The following is a 27,188-nucleotide window of genomic DNA, read 5'->3' on the forward strand; positions in this document are numbered from 1 at the left end:
GTGAATTAAATCTGACTTGAATGGGTTGATGTAGCTACAAGCTCGTGTTAGGGTTGATAGAGGTGAGCACAAAGTTGTTGTGGTTGATGCGCGGCCGAGAACTAAATGCAAAGCCAAATGCTATGGATGCTCTAAAGACAGACACCAAAGATCAAGCTGTCAGGTAGGCAGTCAGGTCGCGCGTAATCAGCCTGGCCTGCCAGCAACAGAACGGCATTGGCTCCAGTGGCCTTGCGGTGCCGGGGATCGGCAGTGCGTTGATCCGGTGCACGGGCCCAGCACGGATCGAAACTCTCTCGCAACTGACATCCAATTAGTGACTGCGAGTGCTTGTGGAATTTTTGATCTGGCTACGGAGCCAGGGATACAATTTCATGTATGTACAACATTAACTCTCGAATCTTTGGTTCTCTGTTCTGACATCCCGCATAGCTAGAAAACATGGCTTCACGAATATCACGGGCTGCGTCGCCCTGTCTGCGTCAATTGCGCAGAGAATCACACCTCTCTCACAGGCCATGGACAACCACTCTTCGCAGTATTTCGACATCGCCAAACCATTCGGCTGCGGTAACGGAGGTCCGAAAACCAATTGACCATGCTCCCATCACCAAACCTCCCAGCGCCCGGCCCGTTGAGACGAGAAAGAGCCAGTTGATCCGAACCTACACATCACTCCTCCGGACGACCCCCTTGATCTTATTCTTTCAACATAGCAATTTGACGGCCGTAGAGTGGGCTGCAGTGCGGCGAGAGCTGAAGAAGGCTCTTTCCACTGTTCCCAAACCCCATGCGATTCCGGGTGCTGAACCTGTCGATATCACCCCGTTAGTCCAATTACAGGTGGTGCGAACCAACATGCTGCGCGTGGCACTCAAGCTTGTTGAGTTCTACGACCCCGAAGCTGCTGCTGCGTCGGAGAAGACAACAAGGACGGTGCGAGGCCCTGTTGTGCATGATCTTTCCGAAGCTGCCTATGAAACCATTAAGAGTGCCCAAGTACCCGAGGACTCCAGCTACGCCCAGATCGAGCCAGTAATGGTTGGCCCTCTCGCTGCATTAGTTCTCCCTGCCGTCTCTCCAGCCCACCTTGCGGCCGCATTGAGTGTTCTGGCACCTGTCCCGGGTAAATTCCCGGCTCCTTCGAGAAAGAAGAACCCCGGTTTCCACGATCCCATTTGCCAAAGTGGTCTTGCTAAGTTACTACTCGTTGGTGGCCGCGTTGAAGGCAAGATCTTTGACCAATCTGGTATCAACTGGGTTGGCAGTATTGAGGGCGGCCTGGAGGGCTTGAGGGGCCAGTTGGTGGCCATGCTCCAAGGCGTCGGATTGGGCATCACCAGTACCCTGGAAGGCGGGAGCAGAAGCTTATGGTTGGCTCTGGAGGGCAGAAAGGGCCAGCTTGAAGACGAGATCAAGGGCGACGAAAAGGATGGCGCATGAACTTGGAGCTCGGCAGGGTTTGAGATACGATGTACAAATAAGACGCCTTATAAAGGCCATGTAGATGTAGATGTACGAACAGCATATTGGATCGCTGCAATGTTAAAGCTGGCTAGATCAAGAGTTCTTCCAGCAAAGCCATATTCTATCGTACCTTGTCCATTAGTTAGAGAAGTAAATGCTTGTACTCCGTTCCGTTTGAGAAAAGGCAGAATTGTTCCAGCTGATACTCGACCTTGTGTGATAGTAATAACTGTGGCTGTATCCGTAGTATGTGGCTCAAAGCTACTGTTTTAGCTATGAAGTTGTGTAGACCTTGCAGCCAATTGCGCGACCTGTCGGAGCTGGGTGAGCCAGGCATCCACACAGAGTATAACAGAAATCAAGATACGATATCACAATCCAATATACCTAGTTAGCCGGTGCGATATATCTCTGAGCACGTCGCGTCCCTAAGTGTGCGAATTTAATTACTACTTGTATGATACTCGATACTAAAATAGTATATACGCAAGCTGATTGTTTACAAGCTTCCATAGTCGATCTGTGTCCGGTACGCGAGAGGGTCCAGTCAGTCCGACCCTGGTAGATGATTAGACACTGTTCCGGGCTAGATGAGCCTGTAATGTCACGAGCTGTAACATTCTGTGAATACCTTAGCTCGCACTTGATAGCATAGGCCCATACAAGTAGACCTGCTTCTTGTGGGAACTGCTCCAATCCCAAAGAAAATTCGGGTGACCTGTCTTCTATCTACAGCTCACAAGAAGGAAGTTGACTAAGGTAACTGGAAGGTCTTCCCAAATCAGCCGCTTCTTAAGACTACCTCACTTGCCCCCTCAGGTAGGTACTACCTAGGTATGTAGGTGTGAGGTAGCGTGCTGGCTTCGAAAGCAGTTTGCAATGACGTCCTAGTAAGAGTTTCCACGCAGTGCCTTGTGTCTGTCCTTCCCGGGCATATTCAAGAATTACATATGGTCCGATAAGCCATGGTTTTGTTTAGAAGAACCTTGGATATCACATTGAACGTATAAAGGCCCAACAGAAGATATCGTTTTACTTGAAGCTTACATATCAACCCTGATTTCCATTTTTGTGACGAGCGAATTCGATGATCTCCTGAACTGGCTAGTTAAGTACGGAAACTGCCTTCCTTATCCTGTGTCTCAATCGGAAAGAAAGATGGGCATTACCAGCTCTACCAGCAATGTAATAATGCTGGAGGTCTGTTCAGGGTCACTCGACTTATGGGATACCATATCGTTCAGGGGTAACTAGTAATGGTCTTACTGCTGAAATGAATGAGTCCCAAGGATGTTGTATGTCGTTGACTCCTAGAAAGGCTGATGGCATTCCCATTATCACGGGAGTATTCGTTTGTGGGAAGCAGTTGCCTATAGCCACTGTCGTCGTTTGTCCTTCTTCGGTTCAGTCATGTTAAGGTAGCGACTGCACTCCTCACGGTATAGACGACGCCCACAGGGGAGCGACGAGGAAACAGAACAACAACTACATAATTCTCACATATCCCAATCTTTCTTTTCTTTTCTTTTCATCCTCCATCTTCATCCTCTATCCTCATCCTCTATCTTTATCCTCTATCCTCATCCTCCATCTTCATCCTCCATCTTCAGCAACTAGCCTTACTGACTATCGATCAGCCATTCTTTCTATTCATTTCCATGTAGCTCATATCGTACTCCATCGTCCGCGAGTTTTGGCCCATCATTATCATCTCGCTTCTCATCACGCCGTCGAACTGACGTTCCAAGACATTCTCCACGCACATCACCATCAGTATATGGCTCTGCCATTCACTTGGGCGTCTCTAAGCTACCAGACATCTGACTTATACAAAAGGTGGGTAAGACCTAATGGGGAAAACCAAAGTCTGAGGGTTCAGAGCCCAAAGATGCTCGTGTACAAACCTTACGGCATCAACGGCTTCGGCTGACAACCCTACACATCTTATAGGAAAATCGACAAGAACACTCTTCTGTTGGCACTGCAAGATTAGCGCATCTTTCACCCCAGCAAAATCATCGATACAGGTCTCTTCAGATCATCTGGGCCAAGCTAGGGAGTGGCAAGAGACATGCGGCATGCGACGAAGCAGACTGGAGAAGACTGGAGAAGACAGCGCGGAGGGTGACGGTTATGGGGTTCCTTACATTGGAGTTTAGCGACAAATAAGCATTTTATGCCACAGATTTTCAAGCAATAGAGCCTTTCGTTGTGCAATTGTGCCTTCTGCCCCTTTTGAACTGACGAGCTGTATAAGTTGACTGAGAAAATGATTTGTTCTTATCGTGCACAGATAATCTTCCAAGAAAAACAGACTGCGCCACATATTAAGTCGTAAAAGAAAATATTGACTATGAAGCTTGTGCCAGACCACCTAGTTCTTGTTTGAGCATACCCAGGTAGTGTAGGTAAGGCAAGGTAGTATAAGAATACCTGGTAGAACCGTGCATGCAATTGTGGGGCCTCCCGAACTTCTTCTTACAAGTATGTATATCCACCCGAGTCCAGGTAGGATCTGGAACCGCCCAATTCAACCCATGCTTCCGCAAAATAGATCACTAGCGTTTATGAGCGTGATTTGCCTGTGATGGAGAAGCTTATATTCTAACTACCAGTAAGTAAGATGCGCAATCGTGACAAGAAATCAGCAGAAACAGGAAAAATCTCAAATAAAGAAAGTTGATGTGCCTCAGTTCCCAGTGTGACAGATAGCCTTATGGACCTCTTATTTGGGTAGTTCTATCCTGCGGGTGGATAGCTTCATTACCATGGGTTCATCATAGGCGCGACTAGTTTGTGTACAAAGGGTAGAAATGACCAGACTGCCCGCCTGGTCTGGCCACAGGAACAAGGAGCCAGAAGTTGCACTTGAAGATGCAAAGCAAGTAAACAGATAGTTTATTATACCTCAGTTCCCAATATGACAGGTAGTTCAAAGAACTCGCTCAAGTGACTCTACCCTGCGGGCCAGACAGCTTGATCATTATGGGCTCATCATTGGTGCGATGTATGTATGTGCAAAGCGCACATGAAGGGACGGGAGGTAGGTGTGTGATGATGAAAGAGAGGGGTGTGGCCTCAGGCATCCTCAGGCACCTTCACCTCCACAAAAGGTAAGGTAGAGGTGCCTTAGTACCTTAGTACCTACTAGGTACTATAGGTAAGGAGGTAGGTAGCTGCCATTGTGTTGTAATGGAAGTGAAGAAGAGAGGAGGAGTGGGAGTGGGAGGAGAGGATTTATATACTGAGACGAAACTTTGCTTGCTTGAAAAGTTGCTTTACTGGTAAAACTTAACACGGAGCACAGTAACCATTGGCTCATGGGTACTCTAGGTACCTACAGGTAGGTACTATAGGTAGCTAGGTTACCAAGAACAACCACGACCTAGATGATCACCGCCCCGCCTCTCAATCAACTCAATTGTCGCAAACCACTTTACAACATCACGTCAAGATCACGGCTTTCCTCTAAAGTATTTGTGAGATAAAGGGAAAACAAAGCGACGGGTAGTCCCTGGAGCTCGATTACGGCCTCTTTACTGTTCTCTCGTCATTCGATTCACCTACCGGCGCCTTCTACATCGACTCGGCAACACAATCCAACACACACAATATGGACTTTGCTCCCTATCAATCATCTCCTCCGGAGCATTCACGGGTGACCTCTCCCGACTACGCCTCTCCTCGACCATCCTACGATGCCAGACGATCGTTTTCACCCGTCGCATCTCCTCCACCGCTTCAGCACCCACAGCCACAAAGAGGATGGAGCGGTTTCGATGGCCAGTCAGCTGGCTGGGCAGCCATCAGCCCTGATAACCGCGCTTTCGTTGGATCAAGCACAATGCCTGGTACCTATCCTGCTGCCGAAGTCAGCGAGTTCGACACAAGCTTAGGAATGCGCCTGGATTACGAAGCTTGTTTAGCATATGTTGCATTTCCACCACTGGGTGCGATTATACTACTGATCTTGGAACGGAATAGTGACTATGTGAGGTACGATTGTATCTTTATGGCCGCGCTCAAACTTTCATCAATATCTGTTCGTTTTTCTGACACTCGTATTAGGTTTCATGCTTGGCAATCTGCATTGCTATTCACAGCCATTATGGTCTTCCATCTTATGTTTTCATGGTCCACGTTCCTGAGCTGGCTCTTTTTTCTTTGCGACATTGCCTTAATTTCCATTCTCACTTTACGGGCTTACAAAGACGCAGAGATCCTCGACAGGTACGCGGAATCCCCCGGTTCATTCTGATCTTATTATTGATAGACCGCTTAGATTCGAGGTGCCATTCTTCGGTGCCCTGGCTAGCCGATTCCTTGATGATGAGTAACGCATAATCGAGATACATGTGCTGCTTGTATTGTACTGTTTTTTCTTGAGTTTTGTCCACTTAGTCGTATTCACAATACCCCTTCCCAGCTCAGGACTGGTGATCGAATTACCTTACGTTAGAAGTCAGCCCTCTATCTTATTAAAGTAATAGATATGCTCACACCCCTTCTAGCATAACTGAATTCTTCTAGACAATCGAGTGCCCTGAGCCTTGACTAGCCTTGGCTCGTCCGTGTTGAAATTCAGCTGATACATCTAGTTCTTGGAGACCACCTTTGCCAACACTTAAAAATGGCTTAACGTATTTGAGCTTACTTTCAGTCATGGGGAGACAAGAATGAAGTATCTTATTTGGGTCTCGCAAAACATATCTGGAATCCGCGAGGATGGACTCCGCAGGGTCCGTATTCTCAAATTATGCTAGGACTCCGTGAACATCTATCACTCCTCTAAAACTTGCTAAGCACAGGTGCCACTGTACCCTTTAGTGTAGGTCTCTCCTCGAACACAACCTCTCCAATCTTGGTTTCTGGGGAACTACCCACTTCCAGCCACCTTGCCAGGAGGTCGTTACTTTCTTTGGGCTTTACAGAATCATCTCGAGTTCCAACAGTTATGTGAGCAACGCGGTTTGCGCACTGCCATTGGTCATTTTGGTCTGCTAGGCGAACCACGATAGCAATGATTCTGTCATCAAACACAGCCTATTTACGGTCAGTTGCTGTAGAGCTCGTGAGTTTTGGGCCAACTTACTCGTTCGAGCATGACGTCACATTCCCCAACTTTCCCTTCAGGGTCTCCAACAGCCTCTGCTTCTTTCTGCAGCGCAGCGTATCTCTGCCAGAGCTCAGGGTGCTTCTGACTTCCGGCCTTGTGCAGCAAAGTCACATGGAATTTTGGCTGTATGCGTCGGGTTTGTTTGAGTTGTGTATAAAGCCGCGAAGTTGCAGGTTCGGTGTCTTTGAAGGCTTGCTCGAGAGCATTGTTGACCTGTTGGGCCGAAATCCCTACAGACATGTATTCCATCTTTCTTGGCTTCTGAACTTTAGGTTTTTGCTGCTGAGGGTAGCTTTTCTTGCCCCTGTCAGGTATATCGTGCCTGAAATCTGGCTTGTAACCGAGGGCGTAATCCATGGCTGCGTCATATGATGCAGCAGAGGGAATCTCCTTGACTAGATTTGGAAACAACTTGTGGAGTTGTGTGACAAGAGTTTCGAGGTTCTGTCGGCTGCTGGCTGTAGGATCAAGATCAATCACAGCATCGAAGCCATCGTCAGGTCGAGAGTGCGGATTGCAGGCTTCATATCGGTTTATGAAACCCTCCATTACACCAATGAATTTCTCCTTGTCGCTTGCCGCATGGATAGTCTGGTGGTTATCACCCCGGGCGATAATTCTTTCCTGAGTGATTCGCCGGATCTCATCGATTGAGTCTTCATCGTGCTTGAAGTTCATGCAAACAAGCTTGGCAGAAGAATGCTGGAGCTTCACATCCGTGATGATCTGCTTCCGTTCGTGTCTCTGTGCGTTATTTCGGTCTGCAATCACGGCAGGATGGTCTTTGAGTTCGTCCAACACCATCTTTGTGAAGCGCGGAGGCCTGCCCTTGCCAGAGATATTGTCGTTTTGAACATGACCCCAACCGAAAAGGTGCGAGAGTCCCATAGCAAGGGTTGTCTTACCACAGCCAATGGTGGCAATAGGACACAGAATAACGTCACGAGTGACCTCTGTCATTACGAGAGGTTCCAGCTCTCCCATATTAGCTGCATCTGCACCGTTGATGTTCTTGAATTTCAAAAAGTCATCGCGGAGAGCGATGATCCCGTGGTTATTGTTGTACTCCTTTCCCAGCTTCGGGTCTGCAGCAAGTCGTCGTCGGGCGTAAAGCAGATACTCCTCGGTGATTTTGGTGTGTTTCTTGAACTTTGGCTGTTTTCCAGCAATCAAAGCCTTGGTACATTCTCTCCACTGGCGGTACATCAGATATGGCTCCTCAAACTTGTACTTGAAAAACCAGTCGCGATATGGATGTGTAGAAGGGTCGTGGGACATCTTGCAACGTATAACAAAACCCTCGACATCGCGACCATCGTGTGCTCCAGTTTCCGCTACTTCTTCAAGGAAAGCCTTGACTTGGTGGATGTCGTCCATTGTGATAAGACCCGTTTTACGGAACGCCCACTCATCAGCAAACTCTTGAACGAAACGACTGGGATAGGTAGCGAACTCGGGTAAGTTGAGGTTGATACCATGGAGATATAGCCCAGCCTTATCTGGACCGTATGCTAAGATGTGCTCCTCGAATTGGTCATCGCAAAGCTCCGCGACTGCAGTCACGTTCCTCTTGCGGAGCTCTCGTGCAAGATCTGCTTTTGTCTTGCCAACGGCAGCGAGTTGTTGTTCTAGGCGCTTCTCTCCAGCGCTGGCATGACTGACTTGGATGTCATCTCGATCGCCAGTCGAGTGCTTGCTGCACACAATCAACGTGTCGTCTTCCAATCCGGCAATGAAAATGATGCAGCCATTCTCCTTGAGAGTCAACTCGTAGGGGCCTTGAGTGCGTGTGAAGATGTTCTCCCACTTGGTCTCATGAACCTCGTTAACATTGAAGAACTTGTCGTAGCCTCTCACAGCGATTTCTGGCTCGTTTCTTCGTGTCTTGGTAGTGAAGAGGCCGCGCGCATATGTGGGCAAATCGCGTCGCTTGTAATCCCAGTCCTGCAAGCGCCAGGAGTCGACTTGGATGCCATCCGCTGATCCTTTGACATCGAACGTTGTCTTTTTCACTGCGAAGCCGCCGCGTTTCTTGTCCTTTCGGGCACTATCCAAAGAACGCACCAGGTTGGCTACGGCTTGAACATCCTGGGGAGTATAAGGGGCAGACATTCTGTCGAGAGCCGTTGGAGAAGCTCGAAGATTCTGGTGATTCGTGATAACTCTGCTGAAGGGTGTGAGAAGAGAACGCAGTGAACGACAGTGAACAAGCATGAGTTTGATGGCGATGATTGGGCAAGATGATAAGCTTTCCTCACTTGGGGGGCAGGCAATCTTCTGTCGAGTGATCTGAGCCAACTTGTTCCAGCAAACTCAAAGGCTTGTTTTCCGTAGCCTTGAGCATCTGAGATCTGGAAGAACTCACTTTTTTTAATAAAAAAATCCAAGTCAAGAAAAGAGTTGCGCGCGTGATAATACTGCAGTTGCTTACAATGCCCTGTCAAGTGAACTGAACTGAGCAACAGTGTGCGTATTATTGTGCACAGTGGGTATCTGTAAGTGTTGTATCAACTGAAAACAGGTACAGATAATGCCACTGGCTGGGCCTCTTATATGTAGACCCGGGTCCGCGATGGTATTTCTGTAGACGCAGCTCAAATGAGGTTGTGGCGGTTGTGCTAAGGTCGATGCGGGCCAGGAATAGGTCGAAAACTGCCTTACGGCACCGCCTCAATAAAGAACCAACCTAGGCTCTCTTAGTGAGTCAGGCCGCTATCCCTGAGGGGCAAAGGTTACACGGAAGAGAAATCAATGTTCAATCAAGGCCCCAGACTCTTGTGTTCAAGTTCGGAAACTGGTAGACCCTTTACTGAGTCATCGCATGGATCCTTTCACCATCCGGTCAGGCAAGAAGCACTTTGGATGTGGAGGGGCAAACTACCTACCTAACCTACCTACCTTACTTACTAACTCTAGATGGGTCTTGCCCTGGAATGATGGTGTCTGGTGCGTCACGCCGGCAACAATTGAACGCCAGGTGTTGGAAAATGATTAAAAGTGACATATCGGGGCTAAATTGGTTGATAGAGCTTGTCTTTTGCCTAGGTACCTAATAGAAGGCCATGAGTTAATCTGTATAGGTAGGTAATGGAGGAAATACTGATATTTTGTCAGTCGTCATGACGGGTTGTGGGGTTCCACATGCAAGCTACCCCGCCAAAAATCTTCCTTCTGCCTACGAACAAAGTTTCAACGGTTTCAACACTGACGACGCGACAAGCTAGAAACCTATCTCAACTTTGTACATAAGGGAAACTACTAGGTACCTATTCAGATCTCATTCTTTGTCGCAAAACAGCACCGGGCATAAATTCAGAATCATGTCTACCCCAAACCCATTTCTTCTTGCAGCCGATAACAACCCCGCGTTGCTGCCCCTCCTCCGAGAGAACCCAGCACTCGCATCGTCACAGGATGAGCATGGTTATTCACTCGTCCACGCCGCTGCCAGCTACAATCATCTCGATCTCCTGCGAGCGCTAGTTCGCGAGTTCAATGTCGACGTCGACCTGAAAGATGAAGACAACGAGACTGCCTTGTTTGTTGTCGAGACCCAAGATGCTGCTCAGGTCCTCGTCGAAGAGCTCGGAGCAAACATCAACCACCGGGGATCAGAAGGTTTAACAGCTAGGGAAAAGATTGAAGCGGAAGCTGAATTTCCTGCTGTTGCGGAATACCTAGCCATGGTCCAATCCAAGAAGGCCGATGATCCTGCCTCGACAGCAGCGGCTGTCATGCCTGAAGTTATCCCTCCCCCTCCAGAGGGAATGAAGGTTACTGTTGGCACTATGGACGAGACCACAGACATTCCCGAGGAAATAGACCCAGAGTTCCGTAGAAGAATCGAGGAACTGGCTCAACGTGACGATTTCAACACCCCTCAAGGTCAAGCTGAGCTGCGGAAGTTGGTTGAGGACGCTGTCCTTGGTGAGGGTGGTGTCGGGGATGAACGCAACGTACGATCGAAGCAAGATTAAGGGATCAATCCGACGACCTTGTCTCCCACATGAGATACCTCCCGGCCGCGCTGGGTGGTCTCAGGATAGTGAGGTCATCACTGTTGCCAGATACACTTCTTGAAAAGCTCGTAGCACTGAGGGAAAACCATGTTCTCGAAGGACAAGCAACTAGCACATCCATGAGCAAGCCACGAAGCCACTGTGCTGACATGAAACCCTCCCAACTCAACTTGCAGACCTTGGATTCTTTGGGATCGTTGCCTGGTACAGAATACCTTGACAGATAGGGGTCGATGCTGTCACAGGGCTCCACACGCGAACTACCAAGGCGAATGAGCGAGAACCACTCGTAAACTTCTGTGGCGAAATATTCCAGAGACTCGCGATCATTTTCAGAGAGAATCTCTGGGTCGACATCGAGGCTCGGTTGAAGAACAGCGATATCCTGCGATATGTTGGATGTTGATGCACAGGCTGTGGGGGAGAACTTTTGCAGAGGATCGGGATTCGGGACTTGGAAAGCATTAGTATGAGATCAACATATGGGTTCAAAGAGCCTGGTTATGCTTACTTTGGCTTGTGCTATTGCAGAAGAGCCATGTCATGGGTTGAGTGAAGACAGCCTTGCAGGCATAGACCAGCCTGTCATAGCCCTTGTGCCCCCGAAGCATGGATGGATCTCTAAGGTTGTATGTTACCACTTCACGAGAATCAGCTGTTGTTTCTGGCACTTGCTATCTGGCCACTCACCCCAACGTGGTTTTGACCCTCGTCCACCCTTTGCACCATATGGTTTACCAACAAGTCCTGCACGTTCATATGTCTCCTTGTCGACGAACATGGTCAATACACCTACCAAGAGTCAGTATATAACCTCCAAGGATTTGATCCATTTGTATACCTTCGCGCAAGGTAAGTAGCATGCCAACCGTTGTCTGTCCCTCTGAGAGCATCATGATATCGCCTGAAAACAGGGTTAGCGTCAGAATCACTTAGACACAGTGCAAATTGCTTGCCCTTCTTAATATACTCGGTAAAAAAGTCGCCTTGTAGAATATCTCCAAGCGACATTACTACCTTCGAGTAGCGAGGGGCATGTCGAGCGTTGCTCAGCTGCTGACAAGCAGCATCATAGGCCTCTGAGGGTAGAATAAGATCAACCTAACCTCAGTTCAGTATTTGATTCACTCTGAGCGTCCATGCTTGTTCAAACCTTATGAATGAAATCCAAAGACATAACTGCAGTCCACGGCTTGCCCTTGCGAGGAGTCTGCTTGGTGTCAAGGTACCCCATAGTGCCGTATGAAACAAAACATTTTGGCGACTGATAAATCGACGGCGCAGCAGCTGGAAACATGGCTGAATGTCAGGAGAAGTATGGTATTATACCGTGTGTGATGTCAATTGCTGATTCTGCACGTGTGTAAGTCGCAAATGCTAACATAGGTGCTGGGTAACACAAATGGAACGTTTTGGTTAGCCGGGTTTTTCTCGGCGAATTTTTCTCTCAAGGCCATAACCTAAAGAGATCCTCTTGGTCGAGCTGCATCCTCAACTCTGCAAATCACTGAATTTCCCCAGATATTTGGACTGTGAAGTACTGAGCGCTTTGAGGGTTCATATCTGAGTAAGGCAATTTCCTGATCAATAGAGTCAGGCATTTGGTGTGACTTCCCCCACCACCCCAAGTCACAAATCCTAGGGTAAACTGAACTTCCTCTTACACAACAAGATTCACGAGAAACTGAAAATTGAGATGGATTTCCTCATCAAATTTGCTCAGGCGCATGAGACATTTCGAGTCCCTGAGATCGAGGCTTTGGCCTTGGTTGAAGGCCTTGATATGAAAATAGTCGACTATAGCCAAGAAGTCTCTTCTCCCATGGATGATATTGGTCAAACCCAGAAACTTACTGTGAATAGTCCCCATTTTGTATCGTGCACCTTGATTCGGTTGAATCGGCTAGACGTCTGGCCAAGAGATCCATTCTAATTCAATCTGTCCATGAGCTCTGGGGCAAAGGACGCACACTGGATGAACTTCATGAATCAGTCAAGACAAACACATCTCATGTCTGGGATGGTTATCTTGGAAAATCATTCAAGTTCGATGTTGACCCATACCAAGGAACTCGTTCAGCCAAAAAGAGGATCGAACTTATCAACTCTTTCCGATTTCTGGGCTGGACTGGGCCTGTGAAAATGACCAACCCTGACAACTTATTCACCATCTTCGAAATGTGGCCCTATAACAGCGTTCCCTTGAATATTTTGGACCCCACAATGATGTATCTCGCACGACATGTAGGGAACTCATCGCGAGAACTCTTGGTCAAGTTCGACCTCAAGAAGCGAGGATATATCTCAACGACGAGCATGGACTCTGAGCTCGCTCTCGTCACTGCCAACCTTGCACTCGCTGCCCCCGGCAAGCTATACTACGATCCGTTCGTTGGAACTGGTTCCTTTCCCATCGCCTGTGCCCATTTCGGTGCCCTTGCATTCGGAAGCGATATAGATGGTCGAAGTATCCGCGGCGAGGGTGGCAACAAGAGTTTGAAAGGCAACTTTGACCAGTATGGCATTGGGTCTTGCTTAGGAGACGTATTCTCGGCCGATTTGACCAACACCCCAATCAGGAGGCATCTTCGCACATGGGATGGAATTGTTTGTGATCCTCCATATGGAGTGAGAGAGGGACTGAGGGTTCTTGGTCTCCGTGACCCTGAGAAGACCCCCTGGTTGATAGAGCAGGGGAAGCAACATGGAATGCACGTAATGTCCTGGCCGTTTGATTTGCGCATTCGCTGATTACCGCAGGAAACCAACTTATGTGCCACCTAAGAAGCCTTATAGCTTTCTGGTGATGCTCGATGATATCTTGAGTTTTGCAGCCGAGACTCTGGTGGATGAAGGGCGATTGTCATTCTGGATGCCAACAGCTAACGACGAAGACCAAGAGATTCCCGTACCCAGCCATCCTTACATGGAAGTTGTGTCTGTCTGCACCCAGCCGTTCAACAAGTGTGAGTTGCCGCTGGAGCCTTGTTGCTGATCCTGCACCTACTGACATTTCGCAGGGTCCAGGAGACTCATCACCTACCGTCGGCTCCCCGACTCGCAGGTCTCGCAAGAAGCCCTCGGGGCTTACACAAATAGACAGAAGCTCACATTGAACGGAACATCGGCAGACGAACTCAACCCGTTTCGACGTGGATATTTCAATAAGTTCGAGGCCGAAGAATAAAACCTCGCTTACAGGAATGACTTCGCTTTGCTCCCATCAAAGACTTCCTATGCTCCGCATTCATATGTGATAACTGCCCATAAAACCCAAATCCTGATTACCCACAAAAGCAACATGCGTAGGCACGTCAAGACGTCATGATAGCGGGCCCTAACCCATCCCGTATTCCCATCTATAAATATGTTGTTATAACACTGCTGGATATCCCAAACCGGTCCTGCAACGAAACCTAGTCGATGACTGGCGATGTGCTCGTAGCGGCGCCGCGCTCCAAGCTTGTAGTGTGCTTTGCACTGATGGAGCCGTAAATTTAACGAAATTCGGTAGCGGCAAAGCATCCCCGGTCGGGGACATGCTTCAGCTCCAGTTGCTGGAACCTGTTGCCAATTAGTATGCAGGAAATGATGCGTGATTGATATTGGTACGGGGAACAAACTTTTCGCTTTTAGAGTGGAAGTAGATACCGCTTACTTCACCCTTGACCTGGTTGAAGCAAATGTAGTAAAACCCTTCGAAGCTGGCACCCGTTATTGTGCGAACTCGATGATCTGGAACTAAAAAGTGCTCTTTCCAGCGCATAAAGATGGTTTCTCGTTGGGCAGCATCTCGAATGGTGACAGGCCCCTTGCGAGCCTGTTTTTGGAAAGGACGAAAAGCTGTAAACTTGGCCCAATGACTCAAGTCAACCTTGCTATTTGCACCCCAGTTCTCGTGTTGTGTGTAGAAACTGTACTTGGAGCCGATGATTTCGCCCTCGAAATATGTCGTGAGGGTGGGATGGTCTTCGGTTAGACCTTGAAAATAGAGTTAGTGTTATTGTCGATCTTGATTGCACTCTGACCACCAACCTTGGATACGCAGATAGCCACAGAGAAAAGACTCTCGCATGTCAACATGCTTAATTTCGACCTGCACATCGTAGACCTGCCTCTCTGACTGTTGCGTGCCATGAAATTTGCTGCCCGGACGTAGGTAAGATGAAGGAGCCGAAGGGATAGTCTTTTGATTGTCAGGTCATTGCATATGCAGTGCGATCGACGTTTTAACTCACCCTCATACATGAAAAGTCAGAGCCCATGGACGGAGACCAAAGCTCATCTTCTTGCGCATCGACATCAACCCAATCTGACTCTCCATTCGGCGACCCTCTCCGCCTGGATGATTCTCGAGCGATTGATTCGGTTTCAGATGCTCGCTGCGTGCTATTTGAAGGCTCTCGGCTCAACTGACTGCCGATTTCGGCCTCTCTTCCCTTTATTTCAGACGCTGGGCCGCTAGGCATTGGAGTCGTGGCAGCCGTAGTAGCAGTTTGAGGACGAGGAGACATGGTGGAAGACCTTGAGGACGATTCGTCAGATGGACGCCCATCATACATGATGGCATCGTCGCTCGGGCCTTCGGGCGCAGCCGGCGCGTCGACGGCAAGGGGCGAGCCGACATCAACAGAAAGATTGGAGTCGGGCAGATCAGTATCATGGACTTGATTATCGTCGCGTGACTGCCAGATAGGACGTGGCTGATGTTGAACATCGTCAGGACATGTCGAGAAACTGTAGGACCGAGGCGAAGCGGCTTCGACCGGCGGATTTGATGATGGTGTTGGCATTGTTGTGACGTGTGATGGGAGATGATGCAATTAGACGGCGAAAATGTCGATGCGCGATATACAGAAGTTCATAAACAAGACAAGAAGAGTCGTGGGTATCACATCGACCAGTAAATCATGTATGTATGTTGCGAGGATTTGACTGACGTCGAGCGCTGTTGGAGGCCGGAGGGGAGAACAAGCAAGTTAGTGCTAATCACCAAAACGGGTGGCGATCTCGGGGACTAGCGACTTTGGTAGAGTTGAACGGGGGCGCCTGAAAGCCCTTTAGAAAACAAACAACGTGCCCATCACAAAAGTTGAGGGAGAGAGTGGTGTAATAATACAGGTGAGGGAAGACAGCAGGTTAAAGCATGGATGCCAGATCGCATATGGGTATGGGCCGATGATCACTGATGGATGGCAAGAAAAGGGTCAAAGTCGGTCGGTGATGCTGCTGGGTTGTCTTCCATTTTCATATCGACGGACGAGGGGCTTGATTTGCTGCCATCCGGGGTTTCTGTACCTAGCGGATTTGTTGGTGGGCCATCCACTCCACTCGGCAAGACGGGGAGTCTTCCAAGTCTCCCTAGCTCATGATTTTACTGTAGGTAGGCAAGGTAATACTGTACATGATCAAGCGTCTTGGGTTGAAGGCAGATGCCGTGTAACTTGGGGTATGCAACTCCTCAACCAACATGATGGCCTCACTAGATCGGAGTAATGAAGAGAAGAATCTCTACCTACTAGGTAGGTATGGAAACACCCGACAAACAGGCCTTACCGACTCATACCTATAAGTTTTACTCAGGTACCAAAAACAGTCTTATTCCCTGCCTCAGTACCTACAGAAGGAAAGATAAGCGTGCTAAAATGGCGAAAAAAGCCTAAGAAGATCAAGTAAATTAATTGTCCGTATTCCCATTGTCTGTCACTCGACTTTGCCTGAAACTCTCCATTCAAAGTCTTTGTGGAAAGCTTTGCCTACTTCCCCGGGTGACATGTAACTTGAGAAGATGCAGATCGAGGTGTCCTCTCCACTATGATTCCTTTTCATCTTCGGCTGAGATGCTGAGGCTTGACCAGGGTCTACTTTGGTCTAGGTCTAGGTCTAGGTCTACCTAGGTCCAGTCCCAGTTCCATCTTAGCGGGCCATGGTGAACCTTAACAAGACCTTTCATCTACTGGAAGGTATAACAAAGGGAAATTGCACAATTGAGTTTTTACCTCGAAGTGGCGATGAGGACCCTCCCTCAAGACTCGAGCCGGCGCCTCTCTCAGATACAGAATCAGATGCTTCCTCATGCAAATGGACAAGAATTGGGCTGCTTCCGTGCACGTACCCCAGGCGCTATCGGGCAGCCCCAGCAAACCCCCACCACGTTGCCGCTTGCATTTCATATGGGGTGATGGGACTCTAACTTAAGGAGACATGATGCATGCACACACCAACTCCGAGACAGACCGTTTTGTTTTGTTTTGCTTTGCTGGCATGATCTGAAATCACCATATGGAATACCACGTTGGTAATTACCATCTCTATCTCGCATCATCGTTTCCTTCACGGGTCTACCCGTCGCCTATTCATTAGCTTTCGCAGTATTGGAGCCTCCGCCACCTGCATCATCTCTTCTAAATCACTCCTGTTTGCTCTTTCTCCGGGAAGTGGCATCTTATTATTGATTGCTTTGCAAGTGCAGAGAGCTCTTCCAGACCGCTCACTCAACCTCACATGTGAGCCTGCCCAGGAAGTCTGGTCCAAGCGTGTGCTACTCAGGTCTTGATTAGGATTGCATATTGCAGGCTGAAAAATAGAGCATATAGCATGATCCGACTCTTGTCATCAGGTACGATTGGTAGCTAGCAAATGACTCCATTCCTCGTCATGCCACATCCCCCAGGGCATTATCTCAATATTTCCTGCATTGAGGAGCCAAGGTTTCCCTAGCTCTATGATCGAAGAAGTTCGGTAAAGTATCTAGTGATTTCCCACCTACCCGACAATAGTGCCCAAAATGCTTTTCTATGGGATCGCTTCTTTGGTGATATTGTTCTTTCATTCGTGATATGTAAACATGGCTTGTTTCTGGTAGTCTTTCACGCCTATCTTTCACAGCCCGGGTATCGTTCTTAGCTACATCCGAATCATCACCTCTATTATCGAGATTTGCATCCTCGACTTTTCGATCCCATAACACCGTATCCCATTATTTTTAGTCGGGCCCGTCCTTAAATTGGCTTGATCTTGAAGTGCAGAGCGATCAAGCTGAAAACTAGAGCCTTGAGATCCTGAACAAGGTAGTAGAACACTCGCAGACCTTCTGGGTCAGCAGACTCTGTGACATCCACCAGGGATCCAATCTTGGCAGTCTACTGTGCTGTCAGTAGTGTTCCGAAATATGCTGCCTCAATGACCGACCTCGAACGCGATATGATCGTTACCAATCCGAATCTCCAATTCCTGGCGTCCGTCTTTGTTCTTCTGAGGCCATTTCGAATCATCTTCTCTACGTTGGGTCAGCGATGTTCAGGCAAGGCCACTGGATGTTCGATTCGCCGTACTTGGTGATCTCGCTCGTCTTGATGATGCGCTTGATTTCGTCGACAACTACTGAGCTGACACACACTATGACTTATCAGAAATGCTGATTCCGCGGGGTTAGTTGCATTCCTTACTCTCTTTTCGGATCAAACTATCGTTTCGGTAGTTGGAGTTGTTGGCATATCGGGCTACCGCGCTGCGACCATCGCCGACGACTCGAAAATCGAATTCTGAGCGCGCAACACGTTAGGATAACTTTAGAACAGTAAATAGACGCCGCACAACTATTCGTACCAAGGAATTCGTGACCGAAACGACCCATATGGCCAGAGCTGTTTGACGAAACGTCATTAGCATCGTTTCGCGACAACCAATTAGACGGGGAAGCGAGAAGAAGTCGTGATGATAGACTTACTAGTATCGCAAGTAGAACGGCTCGTTTGAGGACGTCATTTTTTCTGCTATGGGAAGGCGGCAAGACTGGCTGGTGGTATTACTCAAGTCAAGATTTATCAACTATCACACTTGAGATCGCAAGGCTGAGAAAGAATCGCGGGACCTTGTGGTAGAAGATGTGTGCACGGACCATAGTCGGCGGGGCAGAACAGCTTTACGACAGCGACACCTCCATCAGGTGTAAGACCTTCACCGTCGGCAGCCAACTAAGGCACGCCGCTTTGGAAGTACACTAGCTGTCAACCCAAGACTCAGCTATCAACGAGGCAATGTAACTACACCAGGTCTAAGAGTGGCCTCCTTATGTTTGTCTGAGTCATAAACCATCGTTTAAAAGCATCTGATGGTTTCTTTTTTAGAAGTTACCCTCTCAATCTGCAGTTAAGGATAAAGAAATCATCATTGAATGGGTAGCCTCAAAGTACAAAACTACCCCTTGTAAAATCACGTGATAGTGTCCCTCACATCAAGTCGCTTAGTGCCACCTGTTCGACATCGCTGGCAGGACAGATCTTCTTGAAGTTGATGCCGTCCAGAGCTGGTCCAAAATACCACAGGGGATTCTGGTAAGAGCCGATAGCGATTGCGCGCCAGATACCACTCAGCGAATGGCCAAGGCGGATTCTGCTACTCAACCTGACAATTAAAGCTCTAAAGCAGCTTGAACCCCTGAGCTGAGCCTCCCCACCGCCGAAGTCGATACCACCTTTACCTCCAATCCACCTCCAAACGTCCCCCTAAGAGCCACGTCCCATCTACAACAAACACTCCCACCAACTTTCTCGGCCAGCAACTGGCGACACCCTTCAAGATGTCTGGCTTTCTTGAGAATGCGTACAGTCTCGTTCACCAGGACAATGCGGCCGACGTCCCCACCGTTTCCGATCTGCGCATGCAGCTGGAGAAGGGTACCGATGAGACAAAGGTCGAGACTATGAAGCGCATCTTGACCATCATGCTCAATGGCGATCCTATGCCCAGTCTTCTAATGCACATTATCCGTTTCGTCATGCCTTCAAAGTACAAGCCTCTCAAGAAGCTACTTTACTTCTACTACGAAATCTGCCCTAAGCTTGACAGTAGCGGCAAGCTCAAGCAGGAGATGATTCTAGTTTGGTACGGCTACGCCCTTAGTACTACTATTACTTATACGCCATGACATTTGATCGCTGCGATGGGCTTTTGCTGACATCACTCTTGTAGTAACGGTATCCGAAACGATCTTCAACATCCCAACGAATATATCCGAGGAAACACCCTACGCTTCCTTTGCAAATTGAGGGAAGCTGAGCTCATTGAGCCTCTCCTCTCTTCAGCACGATCTTGCCTCGAACACCGACATGCCTATGTCCGAAAAAACGCCGTTTTTGCCATCGCCTCTATTTTCTTGCACTCACCCTCCCTGATTCCAGATGCCGCCGAACTTATTTCGACTTTTCTCGAGGGAGAGAGTGACGGTGTTTGCCGAAGGAATGGTTTTGCCGCTCTCGTCAGCATTGACCACGATGCTGCCCTTGTTTATCTGAGTTCCGTTTTTGAAGGCATTCCCAACGCAGAGGAGCTTCTTCAGCTTGTCGAACTCGAGTTTATTCGCAAGGATGCGGTTCAGAACTCCCAGAACAAGGTTTGTCTGATAGTCACTCACGGCGGAGGCTGAATAGCCACTGACTGTTTGATAGGCACGTTATCTGCGATTGATCTTCGACCTGCTAGAAGCTGGCGCTTCAACTGTCGTATACGAAGCTGCCTCATCTCTTACTGCTCTAACCAACAACCCTGTTGCAGTGAAGGCTGCCGCCGCCAAGTTCATTGAGCTGAGCATCAAGGAAGCCGATAACAATGTCAAGCTGATTGTTCTTGACCGAGTCGATCAATTGCGCAAGAAGAACGAGGGTGTCCTTGATGACCTGACCATGGAGATTCTCCGAGTTCTGTCCAGTACCGACATCGATGTCCGACGAAAGGCTCTTGGTCTTGCTCTTGAGATGGTATCCAGCAAGAATGTGGAAGAGGTTGTCCTCTTGCTCAAGAAGGAACTTTCCAAGACAGTCGACCAAGAATACGAGAAGAACACCGAGTACCGATCTCTCCTTATCCATTCTATTCATCAATGCGCAATCAAGTTTTCCGAGGTCGCAGCGAGTGTCGTGGAGCTGCTTATGGATTTTATTGCCGACTTCAACAACGCTTCCGCTGTCGATGTTATCAACTTTGTCAAGGAAGTTGTTGAAAAGTTCCCCAATCTGCGTACTACCATCATTGAGCGGCTTGTCTCCACCCTGGGTGAGGTCCGAGCTGGCAAAGTGTACCGTGGCATTATGTGGATCATTGGTGAGTACTCTCTTGAAGAGAAGGACATCCGAGAGGCTTGGAAGAGGATACGAGCTAGTCTCGGCGAGATGCCCATTCTCGCATCGGAGCAACGTCTATTGGATTCTCATGACACCGAGGAGCAGACCGACGATCACATCAACGGAGCATCGAAGCCGGCCGCGCCATCTGGCTCACGCAAGGTCCTGGCTGATGGCACATATGCTACCGAGACTGCTCTTACCAGCCAGTCTTCAGCAGCTGCCAAGTTAGAGGCCGTCAAGACTGCCCAGAAGCCTCCTCTCCGCCAGCTTATTCTTGATGGAGACTACTATCTGGCCACTGTTCTGTCATCTACTCTCGTCAAGCTTGTGATGCGACATCATGAGATTTCCTCGGACCAGGCTCGAACTAACGCCCTCCGGGCTGAGGCCATGCTGATTATGATTTCTATCATTCGAGTTGGACAATCTCAATTTGTCAAAGCCCCCATTGATGAGGACTCTGTGGACCGAATCATGTCATGTGTACGATCCTTGGCCGAGTTCGAGCAGAAGAAGGAGCTTGAGACCGTTTGGTTGGATGATACCCGCAAGGCCTTCCGAGCCATGGTCCAGGTGGAGGAGAAGAAGCGAGCTGCCAAGGAGGCCTTCGAGAAGGCTAAGACTGCTGTGCAGGTTGACGACGTTGTCCAAATTCGACAACTAGCCAAGAAGAACACCACTGAAGGCCTCGATGAGATCGAGGTGGATCTGGAGAGGGCAACTGGTGGTGAGGGCACCGCTGAAGACCTGTCTTCCAAGCTTAGCCGTGTGGTTCAGTTGACCGGATTCTCAGACCCCGTGTATGCTGAGGCATATGTCAAGGTTCACCAGTTCGACATTGTTCTCGATGTCCTTCTTGTCAACCAGACAACAGAGACACTTCAAAACCTCTCAGTCGAGTTCGCCACGCTTGGTGACCTAAAGGTTGTCGAGCGACCTACTACGCAGAACCTGGGCCCTCATGACTTCCACAACGTGCAATGCACAATCAAGGTCTCATCAACAGACACTGGTGTCATCTTTGGTAACGTCGTGTATGACGGTGCCCACTCTACTGATACTAATGTCGTTATTCTCAACGACCTACACGTCGATATCATGGACTACATCCAGCCCGCCACTTGCACGGAGACCCAATTCCGCACTATGTGGACTGAATTCGAGTGGGAGAACAAGGTCAACATTAACTCCAAGGCCAAGTCGCTACGTGACTTCCTCGACCAGCTTATGGCCTGCACAAATATGAACTGCCTAACACCAGAGGCCAGCCTCAAGGGCGACTGTCAATTCCTGAGTGCCAATCTTTACGCCAGGAGTGTGTTTGGTAAGTGATTCTAGTCCCTGGTAATGATTGGATTGTGCTAACCATGGACTTAGGCGAGGATGCTCTCGCTAACCTGAGCATTGAGAAGGAGGGCGAGGATGGACCCATCACTGGTTTCGTCAGAATAAGAAGTCGATCACAAGGCTTGGCACTGAGCTTGGGCTCTTTGAAGGGACTTAACAAGATCGGGTCCACAGCTTAGGTCGGCTGATATACGTACAAACACCTGGATCTAATTATACGTGAAGGGTTGTCTCAGCATTGCAAGATTCATGACGATGGTTGGGAGTCAGGGTCGGAGCATGTTAATGGGTGTTTTCCCACCAAAAGGTTGTGCGATGGGTCCCTGGTAGAGTTCATTGTAAGCAGGTTTAGGTAGACGTTGATTACAAAGGCACATGGTTTCATACAGGGTCACAGTCAGAGGCAGTAGCTATCACGAAGTATGGTTGCATAGCCAGGCTTTCTCGTTCAGAACAGGGAAAAGTGATATTAGCGAGGGGCTTGCCGAACTTATGTTGGGTGCCCTGTCGGGTGCCTTGTTGGGCTCATACGCACGTGTATAGTAAGAACAACGGCTGTTAATAGTATCCAAAATCAATCTCGACACGAAGGGACAAGAGAGGAATGTAAGTGATGGGGAAATCATCGCTCGACCAGCAGCATCCACCAACTCCAAAAGACACAGATGTGGTAAAAGCAGGATAAAAACGATATAGGGTATTGTCCAAAAATGGCCGACCGTAGCGGATCAATAAAAGGCATAGCTGCCATTGAGATAAGTTGACGATGAGAGTGAAGGATTTGGCCAAGACAAAAGTTCAGGGACCATGTTGCTTCTGTCTGGCGCTGGGATGACATGACAGCGGTAGGGTAGGGTAGGGTAGAGCAGGGCACGATCAAATGTCAAAGACAAGGGCATTGACGACATGGCCAGTTTGCCAGTTTTGTGCCGTAAGAGACAGATTGTCCTTAAGAATCTTACCCATGTATGCTATCCTGATCTTCTTGGTCGACGCAAGCTGGGAGTCGTTAGCATTCTGTTTGCTCCCATCGCCGGAGAATAGGCAAGGTACTTACGCCAGCCTCGAGAGCAATCTTTTTGGCTACACTACGAACAGTATCCGACTCATATATGGCGACATTGATATCTTGGCCGTTCTCACTGAGCCTGGCTCGTAGTTTGACTGTCTCTTGGGCATCGTCCACCTCTTTGCCCTTTTCTTGTTTCTTGCCCTCCATCTCTTCGTCGCTCAGTTCTTCATCCGCTGCTGTATCGTCGCCAGCATTTGAGACATTGCTCTTTGCGCCGTCTTCTCGATCCTCCTGCACATTCAGCGGATCACAAACAACCCATTCCGGCAATTGATAGTAGTTTCCTAGAGAGTCGTAGACGCCATTGGAGAGGTTGCCAGTTGGTAGAGAGATCTCAGCAGCGGACAGAATCATCTGAGCCGTCGCAAGGCCATTGGATCCGTCGTCTTGCGCGTCCTGGCCCTCTGGATCCCACAAGACAGCCAGCGCCGCATGAATAGTCTGCCATATCTCGGGCCTGCCGGTGACTCTTGTGTCAAAGAAGGCAGCTCGTTCCTTTATCAATTCGCTCTTGGTCCATGTGCGATCGCGTGAGGTCCACTCGTGTCGTCGCAAAGGCTTATCGATATGCTGATCCAGGGGACGGTTGTTGCGACGGTGCTGGCGACGTCTTTCGGCGGGGATTTGCGGTTGAGCAGCTTCTGGGAGTGCCAGCGGGGGAGGATTGATAGCGCGGGACGAAGCGTTGGGTGCGCCACCTGGGTAGGGAGAGTTGGGACCCGAAGAACGAGAGAGGCAGCAGCCCTAGAAGTGGAATGTTAGAGGTGATGGCATGTTTATGTTGCAAGCAGAGAAGAGCCGGACCATGTTTGCTACAAGGGGCGAGCGACGATCGCCGTTGACCTGTGGATTGAAGGTCTTGTTAAGGAATGAGGATCCCAACTTTAGTGACTAGCCATCGCAGGCCAAAGTAAGGTCGCAGATCTATCAGATCAGATCAGATAGGACAGCCAGTGCAGTGTAGTATAGTGCAGCGTATTTGGCGGGTGTAGAAGATGTCGCAGTTGAATGATTGACTGACTGACTGAACGAAAGAGGAGCAGGAGATGGACGCTGAGGAGATGGACGCACGAAAGAGGCGCAGAGAGAAGACGAAGGATGTACTAAGTATTATGTATGAGAATAATGGATGTGTATGTGTATGCGTATGCGTATGATGTGAATGGTTATAGACGGGAGCCGAGTTTTGTTGGCTGGGCTTTGCTTTGCTTCTGGGGTCGCCGAACCTATCGCCTCTTCCTTTCGGGGGGCCTTCCCACCAAAAGTCACGGCCTGGCCAGACCCGACCAGGCTAGGTAGAGCAGACCAGGGGCCGGGGGAGGCGTAGAAGCGGGACAAACTTGGAGCTTAAAAAAAGGAGCCGGCCGGACTATGTAAGACAAGGAAGAAGAAATGTTGCTATTGTTGGCTAATCTTTATTTGGTTCAGGGTGATCAAGTTTGAATCTCGGTCGAGTAAAAGAGGAGTGAGAGGTGCAATGCTGTATTCAATTGCTTGTTCTATCTGGTTCAGTCAATGACTTGCTGATCATTGATTGATTGATTGATTGATTGATTGATTGATTGATTGCATGGCCTGGCCTGGCAGGGATCAATTCACAGGGAGATACATAGACTAGATATTGGTCAAGGTGACGAAAGATTAAGCTCAAGTCGTCAGTCAAAGAACCGGGGGAGACGCGGCCTTTTATGTAGTATGATGCACACGATGTGCTGGAGAGCTTGGTACGTGCCAAGCGTGCCTCTACGGCTTCAGCCAAGAAACTCGAGGAACTCGTAATCACAGGATAAGGTACTAGTAGGTAATTCATCAGTAGCTCAGTGTAGATTACTGGAGGTAGGGTACCTAACTAGGTATCACCAAGTTGAGTCTCGCTGGTAGGCGGGGTTTTGTATGAGCAGACCAGGCAGGGGTTCCCAGAGATTGATTATTAACTACTAAACTATACTAATGACGATCTTGTCTTATAGATCTCGTGCTTCTCAGATGCAACACCATGGCCATGTCCAGGAATGCCCTTGTTTACTGTGCAACACTGCCATCTACCTAATCTTGACTACCTTACTTGTCTACTCACAGATAACTAACTCCCTTAGTTAGTAGGTAGGACTCAATGTCCAAGACAGACCCTGCCTATTTTTGCAGGAGGAATCTTCAGCAGGTTTTCTATAGTGTAGGTACTCACTCGCCTTGACATTCACCGAAGCAGGGGCCAATCAGCATGTGGCTTTTACTTGACAGGCACCCACCAACTCAGTTTCAGTGCTTCACCGTGGGCTCCAACTCTTCAGGCTCGACATGTTTGCTTTACACCAGACAGAGATGAATAACCCGTGTTCTTTTTACTCTTCTCAGACAACGGCTCTGAATTTCATCCAATAATACATGTTTCCCACCTTTCGTTTTCTTTGTCTCGCTTTCTTACCATCAACACAGCATTGCACCGTCTCTGAGCCAAAAACAAACAAACCATCCTCTCTAGTAACACTGCACAATCAACAATGGCTGCGATGCTAAAGGCCACAGAACGCCATTTCTACTTCCACGGCAGAGAAGTACGTACTCACCCAATCTCATGTCGGTTATAGCTATGACTAATGGATCCAACCTGCAGGGCTATGAAGTAGAGCGCAATAATTGTCACTGGTGTCAGATTCGCGCTTTTCCGACTCACTCAACACTCCCAGTGACAGTTGTTAACGAACAAGACGATGAGGTACTCCCTGATGACTTTAGATTCATAAACAACGTCGTCCTTGGTAAAGGAGTTGAGCAAGCTGGTGATAGCTTCCGCAGCGGCTGCTCCTGCGCCAAGGACTCAGAGTGCCAATACACAAGTTGTCACTGTCTCGCCGATCTAGAAGACGACGATTCTAGCGATGAAGAGGAGTTCGATGCTTTCGGTGACAAGATAGAGAGAACCACGCCAAAGCCTCGGCGGATAGCATATGCTTACCACTCCCACGGTGCAAAGGCCGGTCTTTTGCGCTCCAAGTTCCATAACTCAAAAATGCCCATCTATGAGTGTCACCAGAGCTGCTCCTGTAGTATAGACTGCCCAAATCGCGTCGTCGAGCGCGGCAGAACGATTCCTTTGGAGATATTCCGCACCCCAGACCGCGGATGGGGTGAGTGTCATTCTCATCTTTGACTAGTGAACAATTCACTGACCAAAACAATAGGAGTGAGATCTCCCGTGTCAATTAAGAAAGGCCAGTTCGTCGACCGATATCTCGGTGAGATCATCACATCCAATGAAGCAGATCGACGGCGCTCACAGTCTGTTATCTCTCAACGTAAGGATGTTTACCTCTTCGCTCTCGACAAATTCACAGATCCCGACTCATTCGACCATCGGCTAAAGGGCCCATCTCTTGAGGTAGACGGCGAATTCATGTCTGGCCCGACGCGATTCGTCAACCATTCTTGTGACCCCAACATGCGAATCTTTGCGCGCGTCGGTGATCATGCTGACAAGCATATTCACGATCTTGCCTTGTTCGCAATCAAGGACATACCTGAGGGTGAGGAGCTTACATTTGATTATGTCGATGGGGTTTCACACGAGGGAGAGGAATCGGGTGGCGACATCGATCATATGACTCGCTGTCTATGTGGAAGCAAGAAGTGCAGGAAGTTCTTGTGGTGATCAATTTTGAACGGCCAGATGAACTTCTTACAAGGGAGGTAGGTATCTGGACGCAACTTGGACGTTAAGTTCATCAACTCCAATCTGCTTTCGAAGTGAGTCGCCTGCACTTGAGCCTACTTAAACATGAAAATAAACATGTCACATTTTACGCCAGTTTCTATAACTGGCTGTCTCCTTGTTCTTTGAAACATGGGAGTGACCCAGGGGCTGACCAGACTCGGTTCCTTTGTGAACATATCCGCGTTCTTTGTTCCCCGTCGTTCTTTGAGAAGAGCTCGGAACAATGCTTTTCAGGCTTTCGTCTCGCATTGGGTGTTGAATTGACAGTCACAAGGTACAGTGAACGTTGGGAAATGGTGTTCATATAAGTTTTCCCATCCATTCCCGAGAT

At 48.8% G+C, this 27,188-nt stretch overlaps 11 protein-coding genes across 11 annotated transcripts; 6 read left to right on the forward strand and 5 right to left on the reverse strand.

Moving 5' to 3' along the window:
* Window positions 1-122: 122 nt before the first annotated feature.
* Window positions 123-1,443, forward strand: FMAN_07758 (uncharacterized protein; the record flags this gene model as incomplete). The annotated part of the gene is made up of 4 exons (XM_041821151.1): window positions 123-163; window positions 227-252; window positions 318-376; window positions 433-1,443. The coding sequence occupies 4 exons, from the start codon at window positions 123-125 to the stop codon at window positions 1,441-1,443; spliced, it is 1,137 nt and encodes a 378-aa protein (XP_041686960.1).
* A 3,637-nt stretch (window positions 1,444-5,080) lies between these two features.
* On the forward strand, window positions 5,081-5,804 carry FMAN_07759 (uncharacterized protein; the record flags this gene model as incomplete). The annotated part of the gene is made up of 3 exons (XM_041821152.1): window positions 5,081-5,463; window positions 5,536-5,697; window positions 5,750-5,804. 3 exons carry the CDS (start codon window positions 5,081-5,083, stop codon window positions 5,802-5,804), a joined length of 600 nt encoding a protein of 199 aa, XP_041686961.1.
* A 451-nt stretch (window positions 5,805-6,255) lies between these two features.
* FMAN_07760 (uncharacterized protein) lies at window positions 6,256-8,695 on the reverse strand (the record flags this gene model as incomplete). Its single annotated transcript, XM_041821153.1, has 2 exons — window positions 6,256-6,510; window positions 6,560-8,695. 2 exons carry the CDS (start codon window positions 8,693-8,695, stop codon window positions 6,256-6,258), a joined length of 2,391 nt encoding a protein of 796 aa, XP_041686962.1.
* A 1,208-nt stretch (window positions 8,696-9,903) lies between these two features.
* On the forward strand, window positions 9,904-10,560 carry FMAN_07761 (related to ankyrins; the record flags this gene model as incomplete). The annotated part of the gene is made up of 1 exon (XM_041821154.1): window positions 9,904-10,560. One exon carries the CDS (start codon window positions 9,904-9,906, stop codon window positions 10,558-10,560), a length of 657 nt encoding a protein of 218 aa, XP_041686963.1.
* Window positions 10,561-10,564: 4 nt separating this feature from the next.
* FMAN_07762 (uncharacterized protein) lies at window positions 10,565-11,899 on the reverse strand (the record flags this gene model as incomplete). Its single annotated transcript, XM_041821155.1, has 6 exons — window positions 10,565-11,055; window positions 11,114-11,221; window positions 11,293-11,394; window positions 11,444-11,506; window positions 11,559-11,703; window positions 11,756-11,899. 6 exons carry the CDS (start codon window positions 11,897-11,899, stop codon window positions 10,565-10,567), a joined length of 1,053 nt encoding a protein of 350 aa, XP_041686964.1.
* Window positions 11,900-12,298: 399 nt separating this feature from the next.
* FMAN_07763 (putative TRM11 Catalytic subunit of an adoMet-dependent tRNA methyltransferase complex (Trm11p-Trm112p)) lies at window positions 12,299-13,789 on the forward strand (the record flags this gene model as incomplete). The annotated part of the gene is made up of 4 exons (XM_041821158.1): window positions 12,299-12,412; window positions 12,466-13,283; window positions 13,363-13,568; window positions 13,623-13,789. 4 exons carry the CDS (start codon window positions 12,299-12,301, stop codon window positions 13,787-13,789), a joined length of 1,305 nt encoding a protein of 434 aa, XP_041686965.1.
* A 310-nt stretch (window positions 13,790-14,099) lies between these two features.
* Window positions 14,100-15,395, reverse strand: FMAN_07764 (putative VID24-required for vacuolar import and degradation of Fbp1p; the record flags this gene model as incomplete). The annotated part of the gene is made up of 4 exons (XM_041821159.1): window positions 14,100-14,166; window positions 14,226-14,583; window positions 14,638-14,788; window positions 14,841-15,395. 4 exons carry the CDS (start codon window positions 15,393-15,395, stop codon window positions 14,100-14,102), a joined length of 1,131 nt encoding a protein of 376 aa, XP_041686966.1.
* A 2,208-nt stretch (window positions 15,396-17,603) lies between these two features.
* On the reverse strand, window positions 17,604-18,369 carry FMAN_07765 (putative mago nashi protein; the record flags this gene model as incomplete). Its single annotated transcript, XM_041821160.1, has 6 exons — window positions 17,604-17,744; window positions 17,794-17,881; window positions 17,937-18,000; window positions 18,051-18,146; window positions 18,211-18,248; window positions 18,332-18,369. The coding sequence occupies 6 exons, from the start codon at window positions 18,367-18,369 to the stop codon at window positions 17,604-17,606; spliced, it is 465 nt and encodes a 154-aa protein (XP_041686967.1).
* Window positions 18,370-19,183: 814 nt separating this feature from the next.
* FMAN_07766 (putative coatomer complex beta chain) lies at window positions 19,184-22,252 on the forward strand (the record flags this gene model as incomplete). Its single annotated transcript, XM_041821161.1, has 4 exons — window positions 19,184-19,488; window positions 19,576-19,996; window positions 20,052-22,050; window positions 22,104-22,252. 4 exons carry the CDS (start codon window positions 19,184-19,186, stop codon window positions 22,250-22,252), a joined length of 2,874 nt encoding a protein of 957 aa, XP_041686968.1.
* Window positions 22,253-22,949: 697 nt separating this feature from the next.
* On the reverse strand, window positions 22,950-23,952 carry FMAN_07767 (uncharacterized protein; the record flags this gene model as incomplete). The annotated part of the gene is made up of 3 exons (XM_041821162.1): window positions 22,950-23,072; window positions 23,131-23,889; window positions 23,950-23,952. The coding sequence occupies 3 exons, from the start codon at window positions 23,950-23,952 to the stop codon at window positions 22,950-22,952; spliced, it is 885 nt and encodes a 294-aa protein (XP_041686969.1).
* Window positions 23,953-25,646: 1,694 nt separating this feature from the next.
* Window positions 25,647-26,794, forward strand: FMAN_07768 (putative histone H3 methyltransferase DIM-5; the record flags this gene model as incomplete). The annotated part of the gene is made up of 3 exons (XM_041821163.1): window positions 25,647-25,700; window positions 25,760-26,273; window positions 26,328-26,794. The coding sequence occupies 3 exons, from the start codon at window positions 25,647-25,649 to the stop codon at window positions 26,792-26,794; spliced, it is 1,035 nt and encodes a 344-aa protein (XP_041686970.1).
* Window positions 26,795-27,188: the final 394 nt, after the last annotated feature.

The sequence above is a fragment of the Fusarium mangiferae genome (assembly GCF_900044065.1).
Source record: "Fusarium mangiferae strain MRC7560 genome assembly, contig: FMAN_scaffold012, whole genome shotgun sequence".
In the NCBI taxonomy this organism is placed as follows: domain Eukaryota; kingdom Fungi; phylum Ascomycota; class Sordariomycetes; order Hypocreales; family Nectriaceae; genus Fusarium; species Fusarium mangiferae.